Raw genomic sequence first — 21,630 nt, forward strand, 5'->3', positions numbered from 1 at the left:
CTCAATGTCCATCAATTTCAGGTAGATGTACCCCAAGCAAGTATGGCCATCTGTACAAATCTTGCTGCCGTGGTATATTGCTCCTGCTGACAGGCATTTTCTTCTGTGTGAAGACGTCTGGCAAGTCATAGTAGAGGCCACTGTCCTGGCCCGCTACCTCCAAGTCTGACACAATGCAACATAAAATAATCTCGGTTGCTCTTCCTGAGATATCCAGTCTATCCATCAGACTTGCTGTACAGAATGATCCTGAGCTCCCTTGGTCCAGAAAAGCATACGTCTCCACAATGGTATGGCAATTTTTTTTACTTGACCTTGACTGGCACTATGGGGAGTTTGCAGTCCTGCTCACCGGCCCCAGTGAGACCACCAGTTTGCACCGCTACCAGAGCACTGCCCACTGCTGTGTCAGTATCAGCTGCCACTGTTCTTTCTCTCTCTGCCTCCTTGTCCTTCGGGTAAATGTGAAGCATGCTAGGATGTCTGTATCCACATACTTTATATGACAGTCGCCTCCTGCAGTCCTTACTCATGTGCCCTCTGCACAAACAGCCAAAACAGATTCTGTGCTCTCTCAGGAAGGCAATCTTGTCCTCATGTGCCCTCCTCCCCAGTAGCGGGCACAACTCCAGTACATGTTCACCCTCGCAACACAGGCAGGTATTTTCATCCAGTGAGCCTCCTTCCTTTTTCATATAGTCCTTTCCCTCCACAGAAGTGACTCTAGTTGCAAAACTACTTCCTTGGTTGTATTGACGCTGTTGGCTGTCTTTGCTTCGCACTGTGGTTGGAGTATCCTGTATATTACCAAATACAGGGTCAGCTATAATTTTCACCTGGCGCTCAATGAAATTCACAATGTCAGGAAAAGTAGCTCTATTATGACGCCTCTCTTGAATATCACAAGCCACCGTCCTCCATTTGTCTCTTAGCTTGTACGGTAACTTTTGTATTACTGTCAGCATGTTTGCAGGCATGTTGAGCTCAGACATGTACTGTATGTCATCCATCGCGTTACAACATCCTCTCAAAAAGAGACCATAAGCTTGGAGTGCTTTGACATCCTCTACCTTAACCGTTGGCCAAGAGAGGGCTTTGTCCAAATAAGCTGCAGCAATATTTTGCTCATTCCCAAAATGTTCCTCCAACAAAGCCTTTGCCTTCTACGATCCTCTGTCTGCAGGCATTTGTTGACAGCTTTTAACTAGCTCTCGTGGTTGCCCCCTGGTGTACTGTGCCAAGAAGTGCAGACAGTCTCTTACATCACCTGTCCTTTCTTCAATGTTGTACTCAAAGGTTCTCATCAGAGATCAGAGGATCTCCCTCAAACACTTGGATCTCTCTGTTTGGCAAATACCAGACATTCTGCTGTTGCACCAGCATAGCTGTAATTTTGTTTTGTCTTGCCATTATGGACAACAAGTTATTCCTTTCATCTGTGACTGGCACATGAGCATGTGTACCAGCCACAAACTGAGGTGTTGAGACACCAGTCGTCATATTAGGAGCCATCCCAAGCCTGGGTGGTCTCTGGTGGACTATTCAAGATCCAACATCCACAGTATCTTCCATTTGGCTTAGTGGAATGAGACTTGGATGCGAGTAGATGATCAACTTCTCCTCGGCCACAAGGCACAAATGAATCCTCATCAATATTGAGAACAGCATGGGCCCCTCTCTCCATGTTGTTCAAATGGAAACAGCATTTATCATCAGGTTTCTTAGATATGCTCCCAATCACACTGCTTCTTGAGGCTCTGAATACATCCATCATAGCCTGTGAGGCTGCTATCTCCACTTCAAGCTCAAATCGCTCTTTCCTTTTCCTTATTTCCTCCTCCTGCTGATCCAGATCTTGTTTGTGCTTAAGCAACCTTTGACGCGTAAGGAGAGCAGCCATTTTAGCTTCTGCATTAACACGGGAAGTAGAGGAGCTTGAAGTCATGGACGACCTAGATTGTGAACCATGTCCTCTTTTTCCAATATTTGAGATGCTGTCATTTGGCAGAATTCCATCCTGCATTTTTACAGACAAGACATCCTGCTCCATGTCTGAGGACATTTTGTTAAGCTGTAGCTCACCCAACCCCAAGCCTGGAGGATCTGTACACTCCTTGTCATGAGTCTCCATGTCCTTTGTTGCATGTTTTGAGGCCAGTCTGTAATTTTCAGAGAGCCATTGTTTCACATCCTCGATAAATCCTTTGTTATTTTTATTGATGCTTGTAAACCATGCATTTTGTTTACACTGCTCCTCCTGAGGTATCAAAGTCATGAATGACTCATGCAGTGAAATTGTGTTGTCATGCAACTGTATCAAAGTAGCCAGCTGAGTTTGCACCTGTGAAGCATTATCATCATTCACCATGAGCTCCTTCAAAGCAGTGATGACACCCTTTATCTTATTCACTTTTGCATGACAGGCTTTCTGAAGCTTCATTTCATTCGCCAAGGCCTTTTCAGTGAATTTCCTTTTAACAATTTCATCATCAGCTCCATTGACATTCGAACCAGCATTTAATTCACTGACATTTGAACCAGCATTTAATTCGCTCATATTGACATCCAGCTTCGCTACTTTCCATTCACGAAAACAATCAAATATTGTCTGAGTAGTCGAGCAACAGAAATAAATGAGTCAATAATCCACGTCCGCCACTTAATGTGCGTAAACGAGCGATCCACTCACTCCGTCAACACAGTATGAATGAACTGAGTTAACACCATAGGTTGCGTGGGCTGCCGTGTGCTGCCGTGTGCTGCCATTCATTCACATTTTTGTGTGTTTTCCTTTACTCACGATTTGCATCCAAAGTGGCTGAGTGGTCCAAAATGACATACACCTCCCTGCTCCCACACACCAGCATTGTCATTTATCCAATCAGGTGCATTCTTGGGGAAATGGGAAGTAGGGAGGGGATACATGTAAACAACAACATTAATTTTGGACCCACCAACATTTTTTAAATGGTAAATCAATCAATAGTTTATTTTGGGGGAAAAGCAATTTGCACCTTTCTAAAAGCTCTGTCGATGTATTTTTACAAAAAATTATATTTAAATATGGCACCTTTAACGCCCTTTTTCTTTTGTACGTCCGGGAACACAGTGCATGGAACACACGCTGATATGTCTAGAGGAACAGCAAGACGAGTTTGATTTTAAATACAAAATCCTGCAGATGGAAGGTAAGCGTTTATTAGTTTTGATGATTCACACCTGCAAGCTGTCTTTCTGATATCACTTTAGAGGCTGTTATATTCCCCCTAATGTGTTGAACCCCTATATGCTACAGGAATGACCGACAAGGCGCAACAGGTGAAGCTTCTGCAGGGTCTCCTCAACAGGCTGAACGACTGTAGGAAGGTACAGAGATTCTTTTTTTGCCTCGTACTTTTAGTGAAATCACACAAAAATAATTTGGTTTATGGAAAGGACAGTAATTACATTACAAAGGTGCATTAATCATTTTAAAACAAGAAGATGGGTGCTCCAGATTTAGCAAGAAGCTCATTTCCATCTGTAGTCCTAGACAGTAAACAAATAAGTACAAAACATACAGTCATATACAGTAAAAGTTCAAAGAATACAAAATACAAGAATACAGTCATAGACAGCCCTTCCCTCCATCCCCCTCCATCTTACCATGCACCCTCCCTCCACCTCCCCTCCCCTCCCTCCCCCCTCCATCTTACATTCCACCCTCCCCTCCCTCCCTCCACCTCCCCTTCCACCCTCCTCTCCCTCCCTCCCTCCCTCCTCCATCTTACATTCCACCCTCCCCTCCACCTCCCCTTCCACCCGCCCCTCCCTCCCCCCTCCATCTTACATTCCACCCTCCCTCTACCTCTTCCACCCTCCCTCCCCTCCCTCCCCCCTCCATCTTACATTCCACCCTCCCTCTACCTCCTCTTCCTCCCTCTACCTCCTCTTCCTCCCTCTACCTCCTCTTCCTCCCTCCACCTCCCCTCCCTCTCCCATCTACCTCACCTTCCACCCTCCCCTCCCTCCCTTCTAATCCCGTCCTCAGGCCATGCTGCTGGGCCTGGTGGAGCTGCTGAACAGCAGCAAGGAGCTCCAGGATGTGTTGGTGGGCCAGGAGCTGGTGGAGTGGAGGAGGAGACAGCAGAGGGCTTGTATCGGAGCGCCAGACGGCACCTGCCTGGACCAGCTTGAGAAGTGGTATGTTCCAGCGCTAGACGGATATATATATATTATATTAGATATTAGAATTTAGCTGATAGATCATTATTGGCAAAAGTGCTACAGATATATTTGTCTTCCATGCTTTTGATGCTAATAGAACATTGACATGTCGATATATTTGATATTGATTTTATTTTAAGCCTAAGGGTATTTATTTGTGCAACACAAAAATCATTACAGCAATAAGCAATGAAAATATTAGCTAAATTGCTATTTTCATAAAGTCTTTGAAAAAGAAAAGATATATCAGCAAAAATATCAGTTATTGGAAATGTAAGCTCCCACATATCAGTATCAGAGCCAAACATTTTACATTAGTCCTAGTATTTTCTAGGGATGCATTAGGCTAGTGCTAGTATGTAAGTGGTGTTGTTGTCCAGCAGGGAGCATTCTGTCCTCTGGACCTGGTGGTGGTGTTGTCCAGCAGGGAGCACTCTGGACCTGGTGGTGGTGTTGTCCAGCAGGGAGCACTCTGGACCTGGTGGTGTTGTTGTCCAGCAGGGAGCACTCTGTCATCTGGACCTGGTGGTGGTGTTGTCCAGCAGGGAGCACTCTGGACCTGGTGGTGGTGTTGTCCAGCAGGGAGCACTCTGGACCTGGTGGTGTTGTTGTCCAGCAGGGAGCACTCTGGACCTGGTGGTGGTGTTGTCCAGCAGGGAGCACTCTGTCCTCTGGACCTGGTGGTGTTGTTGTCCAGCAGGGATCACTCTGTCCTCTGGACCTGGTGGTGGTGTTGTCCAGCAGGGAGCACTCTGTCCTCTGGACCTGGTGGTGTTGTTGTCCAGCAGGGAGCACTCTGTCCTCTGGACCTGGTGGTGTTGTTGTCCAGCAGGGAGCACTCTGTCCTCTGGACCTGGTGGTGGTGTTGTCCAGCAGGGAGCACTCTGTCCTCTGGACCTGGTGGTGGTGTTGTCCAGCAGGGAGCACTCTGTCCTCTGGACCTGGTGGTGGTGTTGTCCAGCAGGGAGCACTCTGTCATCTGGACCTGGTGGTGGTGTTGTCCAGCAGGGAGCACTCTGGACCTGGTGGTGGTGTTGTCCAGCAGGGAGCACTCTGTCATCTGGACCTGGTGGTGGTGTTGTCCAGCAGGGAGCACTCTGTCATCTGGACCTGGTGGTGGTGTTGTCCAGCAGGGAGCACTCTGGACCTGGTGGTGGTGTTGTCCAGCAGGGAGCACTCTGGACCTGGTGGTGTTGTTGTCCAGCAGGGAGCACTCTGGGCCTGGTGGTGTTGTTGTCCAGCAGGGAGCACTCTGGACCTGGTGGTGTTGTTGTCCAGCAGGGAGCACTCTGGACCTGGTGGTGTTGTTGTCCAGCAGGGAGCACTCTGGACCTGGTGGTGGTGTTGTCCAGCAGGGAGCACTCTGGACCAGCGTTTCCGTTAGCCGGTAATTACCGGTTTTTGACCGGCAAAATCTGTTGAAGTCCGACATATTTAATCTCTCCGGTCATAATGTCCGGTGAAAATAATTCCCTCTAAACACAATTAGATTATTTGAATTGTATTAAAATAGGCTAAAATTAAATAGCCTATGCGATGAACGAAACAAACAATCATTAAGCAGCCGGTCTAATAATGACATTGTCTTGTCAGCGCGAGCTGGCTGCTGATATATTTGCGAGAAGCATCCATCTGCCGGCCGGCAGGGTGCAGTACTCCAATTCAGCCATTGGCAATTCAGCTGTTGGGTGGGGGCGCTGCTGAGCGGTTTCCAGACCGGACCTAAAAACACTGCTGCTCCATGCTTCACGTAAATATATCAGCAGCCAGCTCGCGCTGACAACAGAATGTCATTATTAGACCGGCTGCTTGGTGAAGCAACGATGAAACAAATGATTGTTTCGTTCATCGCATAGGCTATTTAATTTTAGCCTATTTTAATACAATTCAAATAATCAAATTGTGTTTAGAGGGAATTATTTTCACCGGACATTATGACCAGCACCAAGTCGTTGGGAGGTGGAGATATAAATCACGCAAACCCACGATAATGTTCAGTTCTTCGCTTGATATAATTAATATAAATGTCCAATATAACGGAATTCGTTAGCTCATAAAAATGTGATTATAACAGACTGCTGTTTATTAAGGTCGGGCAGACTGCCCACCGACACCTCAAGTCGGCAGCAGCACGAAGTCTCGAGGGACTTATTTTATTTGGAATATATTAATGACTGTATATACGCAAAAGTAGCCTAGTTTTAAGTTAAAATATTATAAATGTCTTGATGATGTCATTCTTTATATAGGCATATCAATTGTTTTTAAGCTCAATAAACTCTGACCGGAATTTATCCCATTTGTCCGGTAGATTGAAATCTACCGGACACTCAGACCTGCAAAAAAAAATTCTAACGGAAACCCTGCTCTGGACCTGGTGGTGGTGTTGTCCAGCAGGGAGCACTCTGGGCCTGGTGGTGGTGTTGTCCAGCAGGGAGCACTCTCACTGTCCTCTGGACTTATAACAATGCCCCTGTTACGGTGATAGGGACACCGTACAGCTGCGAGTGCCGTCCTTCGGATGAGACGTTATATGTCCATCACCGCCAACTTGATCAATTCTGATTGGAAGCTGGAATGCAAATCACCATCACTCAAGAGCTGAGACTGACTATAGTGCAAGATTCAAAACATGCGTTGTGTAATCGACTTTACTGAGAACCATTTTCTCCGGCAAGCTATTTGTGTATACCTCAATGTGCCGCTTTCAGACCTAACAGAGAGCTAGCTTTCAGACCCAAACGGAGAGCTAGCTTTCAGACCCAAACGGAGAGCTAGCTTTCAGACCTAACAGAGCTAGCTTTCAGACCTAACAGAGAGCTAGCTTTCAGACCTAACAGAGAGCTAGCTTTCAGACCCAAACGGAGAGCTAGCTTTCAGACCTAACAGAGAGCTAGCTTTCAGACCTAACAGAGAGCTAGCTTTCAGACCTAACAGAGAGCTAGCTTTCAGACCCAAACGGAGAGCTAGCTGTCAGACCTAACAGAGAGCTAGCTGTCAGACCTAACAGAGAGCTAGCTTTCAGACCTAACAGTGAGCTAGCTTTCAGACCCAAACGGAGAGCTAGCTTTCAGACCCAAACGGAGAGCTAGCTTTCAGACCCAAATGGAGACTAGTGCATCAGGCTACATCCATCGACACAGATTAGCGTTCCTATTAGGCTTGGGCGGTATCATTTTTTTCATAACGTCATACGCTGCTGACATAATACCCCGGTATACGGTATATGGCGGTATGACTTTCATTTTCATCAGCGGGGAAAGAGGTTCAACCTCGAACCTAAATTCCTTAGCAACCCGTGTTACCAAGTAAACAAATCACGGAACGATAGCCAGTTAGCCCGCAGCATCCTAGTACTAGTAACGTTAGCTCCCGGAACGATAGCCAGTTAGCCCGCAGCATCCTAGTACTACAGATGAAGCCTTTCGTTTTCATGGACACTTTGCCGCGACGGGCGCATGGTGATGTCACGTCATTGGAATTCATTAGGAAACCAGGCTGCTGTTCTGTTTTATGCCGCCAGGAGGCGCAAAGTCGACGGGCGGCTGTCTGTTGACTTCCTCATTCATCACTGTGCCTTTGTGTTGATAACAGACGAGCCACTGTCAACGTTGGGATGGCGCGAGACTGAGAGACTTTATTGTGAATTGAAAATACGCCGGTAAAGTGGGGAGGGAGACTTGTTCATTCAAGTAAGCTATAATACAGTATTATATGGCCACCAGACATATTCTCTCTGTGAAATTGCATTTATCCGTCGCGCAAAAAGCAGTTTTCTTTTACTTTGAAAAATTGTCACTTCCGCCTCTGTACTCGGCTACAGTTGAATGAAAATACGTTGGTAAGCTAGCGAACATTGCATTCCTTATTCATTTCAGTAACGTTATGTTTTCAAAGAATTAAGGACATGTCAACAACAGGGTGGATCTGGAATGCAACTATGTCTGGATTATGCATTGAAACTTGAAAGACAGTAAATAAACTAACTAATAAAACGTTCAAACTGTTCCAACTTGTGTATTGTTTTCATAAAAGTCGACTAAGATTGTACTCTTGTATTTTGCACTGTATGTCACAGGTGAGCTTGCTAGCCATTTGATTGCGCAGGGATAGCACACTGGATCCATCTGAACAGCTGTTTCAGCTGGAGCATTTTATAGACAAACATTACGACAATATCAACATGTCGCAACAGAAGCCTGTGAAACTTAACATTCAGACAAAGTCACAGAAGATTACAGACTGTATTAAGCCCAAACTGAGTAAAAGATCACGTTCTGACATTGAAGATGCAGAGGAAGCTTCATTGGAGGAAGCGCTGACAATAAGAGAGGTTGACATGAATCTAACATTACAGGCCATCAATAAGAGACTTGATAAACTGGATATGTTGGACTTGATGATGCAGGAAATTAAGAGCCTCAAAGAAAGCTTTGTAATGGGAAATATTAAAGGACAAAACGATGAGCCGTTTACAAATCATTCTGAGTCATTATTTATTTTTTAAAGATTTATTTTTTGGCGTTTTATCGCTTTATTTCTACTGGGCAGTCCAGTAGGGAGAGACAGATGAGGAATGGGAGACAGAGTGGGGGGAAGACATTCGGCAAATAACGACGGGTTCGGGAGTCGAACCCGGGTCGGCCGTGACGCGGCTGAGCGTGCTATGTGGTTCGCCACTGGGGCGCCCCTGAGTCATTATTTATAATAGAAAAGTTTATTTCACCGTGGCCACAATGAAAGGACAGTTTACAGACAGATATATCATGTTCACACATAATCGTCTGGCCGTAAAGTGACGAAGAGCTCTGGTCAGACGTATTACAATTGAAATGACGTCCACTAGACACCCAGACAGGTAAACAAAGTCTGCCCAAAGGAGAACCAGCCTTGGCTAGGCGGTGTTGTTTGTTATGTGGAATGTTAAACAACCTTGCTAGGAGAGAAAAAGATTAGGTCAAAAGTCATCCTCTCCCCACATTAAAGGGACAGTAGTGTCTGCCAGTATCTGAGCACATTACATAGCTGGTCAGAGTGAACCAGTCAAGCTGTCTATAATGACATGATAATATATTCCACGACAGCTTGGAGTTCAGTCAGAGACAAATTGATGAGATGGTCAAGGATAATGCTGAGCTGAAAGGAAAGGTGGAATACATGGGAAACAAAGTAGACATAATTGAGATAGACAACAGGAAGTTGAAGGAATCTATTCTGGATGTACAGTGTAGGTCTATGCAAGACAATCTGGTTTTACAGGGATAGCAGAGAAGGAGAGCAAGGACTGTGAAACAGTCATAAGGGAGTTTATGTCAGACCAGCTAAGACTGCCTAGGCACACTGTTCAGAACATCACCTTCTCTAGAGTACACAGGATGGGAAAACCCTCAGGGGACAGACCACGGGCAATAGTGGCTCGTTTTGAGCATCACCAGCAGAAGGAGCTTGTCAAGGGTAGGGGCAGGGAGTTAAAGAACACCACCTTTGGCATGAACAACCAATTTCCTCCCGAGATCAATGGAAGACGTAAGCTATTATATCCTATCATGAAAGAACATTGAAGCCTAAACAAACGTGTCGCCCTTGTAGTGGATAGACTATATATCAACAACCAACTGTTTAGGGACTCCAGTATCACTCCCTGGTTATTCTGAAACCCATTGAGACTATTGCTTTATGGTCGGTAGGCCTACTGACACTTCCTGTATTAAGCTAGGCTTGCATAAGGGTTTGGTTATAGCTCATATCAATGTGTGTAGCCTGAGAAATAAGTGCTATGAAATTGAATGTATGGTCAAAGCTAACTGGATTAATATCCTTGCCATCTCTGAAACGCACCTTGATGATTCCTTCTCTGATTCTGCTGTAACTATAGAAGGTTTTAATATTTTTAGAAAAGATAGAAACAGGTTTGGTGGGGGTGTGGCAATCTATGTTCAGAATCAATTACCTGTCAAAACACGATATGATCTGATGAAGGACAACATTGAAGCTATCTGTGTGCAGGTTCACCTGCCCTATCTCAAACCAATTCTAGTTTGCAGTTTCTACAGACCTCCGAGTGCAAATGCTACATATGTTAATGATTTGTGTGATATGTTCGATAGGATATCGGACGAAAACAGAGAAATATTCTTACTTGGGGATATGAATGTCGACTGGTTGGGAAAGCCATGTACCAATAGAAACAAGGTGCTCTCTATATTACATACTTGTAATCTGTCCCAAATTGTCAATCTTCCCACTAGAATAAGTATAGATAAGGATGGTAGCATTTCATCTACATGTATTGATCATATTTATACAAACATGCCAGGCCAATGCTCAAAGGCAGTCTCTGTTCCTGTAGGTTTCAGTGACCACAACATCATAGCAGTCTCCAGAATGACGAAGGTCCCAAAAGCCAAAGCAAAAATGATTGTCTCACGGTCATATAAGAGTTTTAATGTAGAAGGTTTTATTAATGAAATGTTGGGTATAAACTGGGAGGAGGTATGTTGTGAGGATGACCCAGAGGTTGCACTGGACTTATTTATGTTGAGGTACATGAGTGTAGCAGATAAACCTGCTCCTTTAAAAAAGTTCACAGTCAAATCAGCCCCATGGATAGATAGTAGGTAGCTTAAGGATTTTAATGAATGAGAGAGACATAGCCAAAAAAGCATCAGTGTGTTCCAGTTCTGCAGATGACATACAAAAGTACCGTTCCTTACGTAATCAAGTCACAAAGTTAAATAAGGTGAAAAAAAGGGAATATTTTAAGCAATGGTTATATGATGTGAGAAATGATGGTAAAAATCGATGGAATGTTTTAAATCAAATTATGGGTAGAAAATCCAATGTCTGTACACCTTTTGTTGAGTCATATGGAATTGTCCTAACCAAACCATGTGATATTGCCAACCATTTGAATGATTTATGTAAGTAAGATATCTCATTTTTACCCAGCTGATGGGTAAAAGCAAAGGGCTCGCCTCCACAAACAGATTGTTGTCAGACAGGACCTGTTATTTCCTGGAAATCTAAGAAACAGCCTACAGTTGCTTTATCCACATGTGAAGCAGAATATATGGCATTGGCAGCTGCTACACAGGAACGTTTTTATCTTGTGCATTGATTGATTTATTGATTGAAAACTTTATTAACAGATTGCAGAATGGGTACAATACAGTACGGCTCAATACACACAATTGTTAAGGGGATGCAGACCAGAGAAAGACTTTCCTCTTGTTTACATCAGGGTCCCCCATTTTCAATTCATCATAACATATGACATACACGACATACAGATAGACAGTACTGCTACATCTATACATTTCACATCTATCTATACACTTCACAACATACTTCGGTTTTTTTCTTTCACTGCCCAACCCAGTCCAACCCAGCATCTTTCACTGCCCAGTTCAGCCCAACCCAGTCCAGAATAGATCCCTCTTTCATGTTAATATGTTTTATGCTAATATTGTGAAGAGTAGAGACACTGTTATTAATGTTTTATGCTAATAAATATTTTAAAGAGTAGAGACACGGTGTGATTATTACTATGATTGAAAATCAATTTAGACGAAGACATACAAAGAAGTAATTATCACAATTAGCGATTTTTTTTGGCTGGTAAAAAAATCTGTTTGGCTGGTAAAAAAAAGCAGATACTCGCCAGTTGGCTGGCAAGCCAAAAAGTAGTTTCCTCCCCTGCGCAGCATCCTAGTACTACTAACGTTAGCTCTCAGAACGATAGCCAGTTAGCCCGCAGCATCCTAGTACTAGTAACGTTAGCTCCCGGAACGATAGCCAGTTAGCCCGCAGCATCCTAGTACTAGTAACGTTAGCTCCCGGAACGATAGCCAGTTAGCCCGCAGCATCCTAGTACTACTAACGTTAGCTCCCGGAACGATAGCCAGTTAGCCCGCAGCATCCTAGTACTAGTAACGTTAGCTCCCAGAACGATGGCCAGTTAGCCCGCAGCATCCTAGTACTAGTAACGTTAGCTCCCAGAACGATGGCCAGTTAGCCCGCAGCAGCCTACTACTACTAACGTTAGCTCCCAGAACGATGGCCAGTAAGCCCGCAGCAGCCTACTACTACTAATGTTACCTCCCAGAACGATGGCCAGTTAGCCCGCAGCAGCCTACTACTAACGTTAGCTCCCGAAACGATGGCCAGTTAGCCCGCAGCAGCCTAGTACTAGTAACGTTAGCTCCCGGAACGATGGCCAGTTAGCCCGCAGCAGCCTAGTACTAGTAACGTTAGCTCCCAGAACGATGGCCAGTTAGCCCGCAGCAGCCAGGTATCAACGTTAGCTCACAGAACGATAGCCACGTAACCCTCTGCTGGCGCGTGCTGTGCACTACAATCAACTCCGTGTCAGTGTAATAGCAGTCTGTGACGTCACGGTATTGAGAATCATACCGGCGGGATCTCGAAATATCCTGGTATACCGTAATACCGTCATACCGCCCAAGCCTAGTTCCTATCCATTCGTTGTACTGAACAGTATAGATTTAGCAGGTCCGTCTCTCTTGTCTCTCTGACCGGCTGTCTCTCTGACCGGCTGTCTATCTGACCGGCTGTCTATCTGACTGGCTGTCTATCTGATCAGCTGTCTATCTCAGGGGTTCCCAAGCCGCTGCGGGGGGGTCGCCAGATGATTTCAAAAAATAAAATAAAATAATCCAAAAAAATATATATATATATTTTTTTTTGCAGTCAGGTCACTGAACTTAGAAGCAGGCCAGGACAGTGTTTCTAGTTGCAGCAGCGCAATAGTTAGATAACCTAGGTGGGGAACAACCAGGAGATCACTGCAACTCACACAAGTTGGAGAACTATCTCTCTCTTTTCCTCTCACACACACACATAAAAGGAGCCGCATGTGATTGGTGGAGGCGGGACCCTTACAAAAAACTGTTGTTGCTAATCATTGACACATGCTAGCCTGTAATAATCCCCCCCAGAAAAATCGACTTTGCATTTGATATATTGCAAATATATGCCATCACACACACTGGCATTTAAAGGGTTAGAATTATACAATTAATATGTGGTGTTATGATCAGGGCTGAAGTTGAATAAAAGATTGTATTATTTTCAATCTGACATTACAAAAAAACTGAAAATCCATCAAAATCAGTGTTGTTGCCATCACAAACACTGGCATTTAACACTTTCTATGCCACGAGGTGGCGCCAGAGTTAGCGCTTCAATGCCACCATCCACTTTAATGTTATCGTTAATATCGCCTAATCTATGTTTTAAATTATGGCTATGTGTCTAATCTGCCCGTCGCTTATCAAAGAATCCTTTTCCAGTCAGTGCTGTCAAGGCAGATTGGTTTTTTATCGCTTCATTTCCGTTTGAGAGCATTTTGAAAAGCACCCGTTGTGGGGCATTCTATGAAAATCGTCTTTTACTGGAATATTCCAGAACGTTGATATTTGTCGGCCTATTTATGAATCGTTTTCAAATAAACGCTAGATGATCAATATTATACATACACGCACGCCCATTCGAGGCGCGCGCTGATAATCGCCGTGTTCATTTCCTCTTGCATTTTTTCAGTAAAACCGATAGAGCCCATTTCACAAAACAGCCTATATCTTCATCAAAATGAGTCTGATTATCCTAACACTGATAACATAGATTCCTTACCTGACATCAGATGGTATCCAACTGGTATATTCCAATTCCTGATCACCATTAGAAAAAATCGATAAGTGTATAGATCCACCGTGTGTACATGATTCCGCAGGGCTCAGAGCCCCCTGAATGAACCCTGGTACTCCGGCTGCATGGGTGGACTGGAAAATGTGGAGTACAGGATTTTTTTCCCCATCCATTTTCATTGAGTCCATTCCAAAATCCCTTATGTCATCTGGGAGACGATAGGGGGGCGCTTTTTTCCACATCTGATCGCCGGCGGAACTCGGGTATACTAGGGTAGGCTCGCGTGATGCAATATGATTTCAGATCGCTAAAAAAAAAAATAATAATAATTCAGAGAAATCTCGTGAGTGGCTTTCAACGAGATATTAATAATTCCGAGAATACTCGTGAGTGGCAGTGAAAGTGTTAAATGGTACAAATAAAAAAATTCCTGCACCAGAATGCAGGAAATGAAGTCTTTGTAACAAGAAATGTCCTGGTGGGGGACCCCCAGACCCCCTGCTTAAAAAGTGGCCTGACTGGGGCTATATTTTGCACTATATTTCCTGGCCTGAATGATTTCCCCAGTCCGGCCCTGGTTAAAAGCCTCCAATGCTTATTAGTGTGTGTGCGTTTGAACGTGTGCATGTTTCAACCATACATTTCCATTTATTAAAATAAAAAATTTAAAAAAAAAATTTATTAATTAATAACACCGTTATTTTTGGGTCGCAGCCTGAAAGGTTTGGGAACCCCTGGTCTATCTGACCGGCTGTCTACCTGACCAGCTGTCTACCTGACGGCTGTCTATCTGACTGGCTGTCTACCTGACCGGCTGTCTATCTGATTGGCTGTCTATCTGAGGCTGTCTATCTGATCGGCTGTCTATCTGAGGCTGTCTATCTGATCGGCTGTCTATCTGATCGGCTGTCTATCTGATCGGCTGTCTATCTGATCGGCTGTCTATCTGATCGGCTGTCTATCTGATCGGCTGTCTATCTGACTGGCTGTTTTTCTGATTGGCTGTCTATCTGATCAGCTGTCTATCTGATCGGCTGTCTCTGACTGGCTGTCTATCTGATCGGCTGTCTATCTGATCGGCTGTCTATCTGATCGGCTGTCTATCTGACTGGCTGTCTATCTGATCGGCTGTCTATCTGACTGGCTGTCTATCTGACTGGCTGTCTATCTGACTGGCTGTCTATCTGACTGGCTGTCTATCTGATCGGCTGTCTATCTGACCGGCTGTCTATCTGATCGGCTGTCTATCTGAGGCTGTCTATCTGAGGCTGTCTATCTGATCGGCTGTCTATCTGACTGGCTGTTTATCTGATCGGCTGTCTATCTGACTGGCTGTTTATCTGACTGGCTGTTTATCTGACTGGCTGTCTATCTGACTGGCTGTTTATCTGACTGGCTGTTTATCTGACTGGCTGTCTATCTGCTCCTGCTTCTTTACAGGTTCACTTGTGTGGCAGAGTGTCTGTTCCAGGTGCGTGTGTTCCTGAAGAAGCTGGAGGAGTTGATGGGGAAGGTGTCGTACGAAGGAGACCCTGTGAAGGCAGAAACACCAGCTCTGCAGAAGAGAGTTAACAGCCTTCTAACCGATCTGCTCCAGAGGTCTCTATAATCTGGCAGAACACACACACACACAGTTGTCATATGTAGGGATGAGCATTGATTTTCGAATATTCGAATAGTCATAAAATTATTTAAAAAATCGATTTGTTTATGCAAATATTGTTTTGTCTCAGAAAATATATTTTCACTTGTTTTTAACGGCAACTACACTGTGTAGTAGCGCTGTCTTAAATACTTCGAAGCTTCCTTCGATGGGCATGGGATTCGAATGGGAAAATAAAATTCTAATATATATAAAAAAATTCAATTCAATTATTTTTATTATAAATTTTTTACCTGCAAAATCAACTCTGCCTCTCTTTGTTAACTACAACAAGCAATGCCGTTTGTTATTTAAGATGAGGTCGGACTCTGGGCGGCTAAGTGGCGCAGTAGGCAAGGCGCTCGCCACTAACGCAAGATATGCTGGGTTCGAGCCCAGCTCTCTGCGTTGCTTCCGGCTTGGCTGGTCGTTCATACTAATACAATTGGCAGTATTAGGGGGTGGGAAAGCCGGTGGGTGGGGATCGGACGTTGTAGACAGCGACTCCTACAGGTCGGTTGGTGCGCCTGTACAGCAGAATCAGGAAGTATCGGGGGCAGCGTGAGCCTCCCACGCGTTACTCCTCGCCACTGAGAGATTGCGCTGTGCAGGTGAAAAGATGCGACGGCTGCCTCCTCGTGTACCGGAGAGGACACGTGATGCAAGGCTTCGTCCACATTGCCAGTGGGAGGCATGGTCTAACAACGTTCGAGACAGGGGAGGGTAGAATTGGATGGGAGAAAAATAGAAAATGGGGAGAAAAAGTAGATATTAAAAAAAAGATGAGGTCGGACTCGGCACTGACAGATTGTGTTCATTGTGCTGCTTTTATAAAGCCTCAAATGACGGCTTACAATATTTCATGAAAGCAAAGTGTTTCGTTTGTCTAAGATTTAAAAAGGTTTAAACTTTACAGCACTGACAATTCTCTATAGTATTTTTTATAGTGTCCCGACCGCGTGTAGCTTATTAACAGCGGAAGAGTGCGTCGCGTGCTTCCGCGTTTTCTCTGATTGGCCATGACGCCCATGTGACCGCGGCAGCGCGAGAGAGCTGCAGCGCGGAAATAGGCTGTCTATTGCCTCGCGCTGCAGCGCGGAAATAGGCTGTCTATTGCCATTCTCTAAGACAAACTCTAACCTTAACCAGCTCCTTAACAGCGCCTAAACTTAACCCTTCTAACCTTAACCAACTCCGAAACAATGCCTAACCTTAACCTTAACCATGCCTAACCTTAACCATAACCAACTCCGAAAGAATATTGCCATTCTCTAAGACAAACTCTAACCTTAACCAGCTCCTTAACAGCGCCTAAACTTAACCCTTCTAACCTTAACCAACTCCGAAACAATGCCTAACCTTAACCATAACCAACTCCGAAACAATGCTTAAAGTTAACATGCCTAAACTTAACCGGCGAAAGAATGCATGTTTAAAAAATAAAAAAAAAAAGATTGAAGGGAATCGAACTTGTCACCAACGGACCGCAGGATCCACAGCACGGCAGCGCTGCCAGTTGAGCTAAGCGTCGAATGAAAAACATTGGGGATTACGGCTACATAATGCCGCAAGCTCTGCCGCTCCGCTCTGCGGCTGCCGCGCTGCCGCGGGGCGTGTCGCAGCCAATCAGGGAAAACGCGGAAGCACCCGGCAACACTCTTCCGCTGTTAATAAGCTATAGGCGTCCCGACCCATATAAAAACATGTCTTAATAAAAAATTAAGTCGAATTCTGCCTTTGTCTCTATTAACTACATATAAATATTTATATAATTGTTTGCTTTATAGACGAAGGTTACAACATAATAATTTTTATCCACTTTTTCTCCTCTTTTTTTTCTATTTTTCTCCCATCCCAATTACCCGCTGTGCCAATTCTCCCCTCCCCTGTCTTGAACGTTGCTCGCATATGCCCCCCACTGGCCGGTTGTAGGAAGGATAGAAGCCTTGCATCACGTGTCCCCTCCGATACACGAGGAGGCAGCCTGTCACATCTTTTCACCTGCCAGTGCGGACTCTCATTGGCGAGGTGTAACGTGTGGGAGGCTCACACTACCCCCGCCATTTCCTGTCTCTGCTGTGCAGGCGTCCCCAACCGACCTGTAGGAGTCGCTGTCCACAACGTCCAGATTACCACCCATCGACTTCCACCCGCTAACTCTGCCAATTGAGTTAGTATGACGACTGGCCAAACCCGGAGGCAACACCGACAGCCGGAGTCGAACCCGGTGTCTCTTGCGTTGGTGACGAGCGCAATGTCCGCTGCGCCACCCAGCTGCCTAGGTTGCAACATAATTATGTAATGTAATCTTGTTGGCTGTGTAACGGAGAGCAGCCACCCAGGCAGCGCAGCTCCCGACTCATTATTAATTTAATTAATTAATCCAATCCAATACACTTTATTTATAGAGCACATTTAAAAACAACAAAGTTGAACAAAGTGCTGTACAAGTCCCACAACATAAAAAAAGAAAATAAATAATAATTTAATAATTTCTTTATTTTAATTTTTTGTATCTTCAAATTAAAATCGAATCTCTGTGTTCATTTTGTCAACTAAAATGATGACGAAAGATGTTCGTCAACAGGTTTTTTTCATGACGACAACGAGACGTGACGTCATGTTATTGAAGACCATGTGACGCTAACAAGACCAAATAGTTTATCAAATATCGTTGACCACAACTGAGGACACAAATGTAATTTACAAAAACCAGGACGAAATTTCTCTTCATGTATGTTGATATTGTTGACTAAAACAAGACGAGACAAAATAATTATAACTTTTCTTAATGCCCTCGTCCCCACAGAGCAGTGTGACGGGGAGCTCTGTTATTAGCATTAGCTGAAGAGCTATTTGAAAAGCTAGTTTTAGTTTAACGTTACCTTGGCTAAAGTTGGGACTATTCATAATCCAGCTGCAGACCTGCAAGCAAAGTACAGCAAGTTGGCAAAGGAGTATTCCAAGGTAAATCACTTTTTTACCAGTAACGTTACATTGTTTGTATTTCCATCTAGCTCGCGTTAACTAGTGGCTAACCTAGCTCACGCTAATGTGGCTAACTGATCGACCTCTCGCACACAATTAATGACATGTTGTGGACAGCCATACCGGTGACAATGTTTAGCTTTTAGTGCCAAATGATAAGAGTCTGAGGCGGAGTCTCAAAAGAGAATGTTGAATATTTATTTTGCATTTAAAATCACAACAGAGCCTCTGCTACTACAGTAGCTAACCTAAACGGAGCCTTCTGGAAGCAAGTGCAACAACGTATAATGTCCGTGTGGAACCAATGTGCCAACAACCTTTCCGTGGGTGAAGCATAGTTGAGCATAGTTGTCATTTAATGATACTAATACTAATCTATACAATCACCTGTTGTTGAATAAATACCATTACTTTCTAGTTATTACTAAAAAACAGTATAACAGTAGCTGTAAAAAAAGAAAAGAAAAAAAAAGTTTTATAATTTATATAATATACCGGTAAGTATATTTTTTAGTACATTAACTAAAAATAGACAAAAATGTCATCCGTTTTCGTCGACTAAATCTAGACTAAAACAAAAAAGACAACATTTTGACAAACTGACTAAGACTAATGCCATGTTTAGACGGAAACGCTCGCGGGTGAATCCGGAAAAGAAAATTCGGATGTGCCTTTTGTTCATACGGCAACAGCGTTTTTGCGGGGAGAATCCGCAAAAAAGTTAAACCACCTTCCTGGGTGGAAATCCTAGAAACGATACACCTTCGCGCTATCATCTGAACAGTCAAACCGCATAAAACTATGACGAAAGGGTTCTCAAGGCTCTCGTCGCGTACTGCTTACATCACAGGCATGCACCAGTAGCCTAGAAGCGTAAACAAAGTGAACAAGCATGTCTGATTCTATCCACGGAGATCACCACATTGGCAGTACTTTTAAATACACAAGAATCAGTCCAGCGGCTATCACATCTAGTGACTGGAGCCACTGTTTGTGAGTGACTCTGCTTTGGTCCAATCACATTCCCCCACCCACAGTCTGCGAATCATTGAGAGTAGGGCTAGTCTTGAATGAATGAATGAATGAAAACTTTATTTAACAGATTGCAGAATGGGTACAATACAGTACGGCTCAATACACACAATTGTTAAGGGGATGCAGACCTGAGAAAGACGTTTGTCTTGTTTCCATCAGGGTCCCCCATTTTCAATTCATATAGACATTTATGACATACACAACATACATGACATTTATGGCATAGGGACATATAGGTATTTAGTACTGATACATTTGTGACATAAACGGTATTAAAATATACAGTACTGTTACCCCTAGATCCTGACAGAGTATATACATATGATGGGGAGGGGACTGTACATTAGGAGGGGGTGGGTGGGTGGGAGAGAAATATACATACGGTGGGGAGGGTATATACATGCGGTGGGGAGGAGACTGTCTATTAGGAGGTGGTGGGGGTTTTGGGCATTTACGGTGGCCAGTTTCGAATTGCAGCCTCCCGTAGGTGCTCTTTAAGAGCGGTTTTGAATGTGGGCAGGGATTCACATTCCTTTACAGCTTTGGGTAGGGCGTTCCACATTGTTGTGGCATAATTGCGAAACGTGTTTAGTCCCTTGTTTGAGCCGAATCTGGGTTTAACATGATTTGTTGAGCTTCCTCTGGTGTAGTGGTTGTGGTATTCACTGACCTTTGGGAAGTATTTTGACATGTACAATCATCATAGATCTAGCCTCTTTATTTTGCTCTCAAAGTGCACCAGATTGATGCATTTAACTTTAAAATGTAAAAAAAAAACGGGGGGCATGCCCCCGGACCCCCCTAGAGGCACAGCACCGCTGCTGATTTTTTTTTCACAGCACGCTTGGTTGTCTCAACTACCTGAGGCAGTGTAGCGGGGCTCCGTCGTCTCGAGTCGACTACACTTTTACAGCCTCGTCTGCACGAATAATTCCCTCCCAAAACACTAGTCTAAACGCGAAATTAAAAGTGAGACCGCAAGACGACTTCTGCGGTTTCTGTTGAGACTCTCTCCGTCTAAACATGGCCTAAAATGCTCAGACATTTAGTTGACTAAAACTGACTAAACGAAAAATAAATGAAGATGACTAAATATGATGAAAACAAAAAAGGAGCACTTGACACATGACTAAAACTAAAATGAAAATAGCTGCCAAAATTAACACTGGTAGAAGCTCAGACATTTCAAGTAACTTTCGGAATGAATGCTTTGGTTCCTGGAAATAACATTAGCCTGCTGCGACTTGCAAATATCTAGCTGCTAGCAATGACAGCAGCCAGCTAACGTTAGCTTGTTTGTTTGATTATGTCACGTTCTATTAACTAAAAACTAAATCTGTTAAAAAAAAGGGGGGGGGGGCGGGTATGAATAGTTCACAGTGACTATCAGAATAGTAATCTTGTGAGTTTTGCCCATCCCTAGTCTCTCTCTAACTCTCTTTCACTCTCCCTCCCACATTTTACCAACAACTTGTTTGTGTATTGTAGTGCCTTTGTGGTTGAAGCCCAGCCGTCCATGCCCCAGGGGAAAGACCTGATCCTTCGTACCAATGTCCAGTTCTCTGTCAAGACCAGGTCAGTGTTCCTACCCCGACGTCGGGTTGTCTGTGTACATTAAAGGGGCACTTCACCACCAAAAAAAAAATGTATAATCTCACACATGTCCCAAAAACTCTAAACCGCATTCATTTAGTTAGTTATTGAGAGTAAATGAGTTAGGATATGGCCACCAGTGATGTCATCGGGGACATTGAATCCTTGTGTTGTATTAATTATAATTATATTATATATTAAAAGAAAGTATAAGAAAATGTTAAGTTTCAACTAACATTCATTGCACACAACATCCACATGCACACACTCACTTTAAACATTCACCTAAAACATTTACTTTAAACACTCATTCACTTTAAAAGCATTTTGTACATTTTAGTTTTGTATATTATATATTATATATTTTGTATATTGTTTGGTCTTTTACTGTTTATGGAGCACAATCTCAGGAGGGTCATACAGAACCAAGCAATTTCACTATAAATGTACCGTATATGTGACAAATAAAACAAAACTTGAACTTGAAACTTAAAAATGAC

General features: G+C 43.9%; 1 protein-coding gene across 1 annotated transcript in view; it reads left to right on the forward strand.

Annotated features, from left to right (window-relative positions):
* Positions 1-21,630, forward strand: part of stat2 (signal transducer and activator of transcription 2) — a 103,363-nt gene that overhangs the window by 28,354 nt on the left and 53,379 nt on the right. The window contains exons 6-10 of the mRNA XM_084316761.1: positions 3,110-3,188; positions 3,296-3,366; positions 4,031-4,182; positions 15,313-15,471; positions 21,026-21,112. Coding sequence (XP_084172887.1) covers positions 3,110-3,188; positions 3,296-3,366; positions 4,031-4,182; positions 15,313-15,471; positions 21,026-21,112 — 548 coding nt within the window. The remainder of the gene's footprint in view (positions 1-3,109; positions 3,189-3,295; positions 3,367-4,030; positions 4,183-15,312; positions 15,472-21,025; positions 21,113-21,630) is intronic.

This window comes from Notolepis coatsorum, assembly GCF_963971535.1.
Source record: "Notolepis coatsorum genome assembly, chromosome: 6".
NCBI lineage: Eukaryota > Metazoa > Chordata > Actinopteri > Aulopiformes > Paralepididae > Notolepis > Notolepis coatsorum.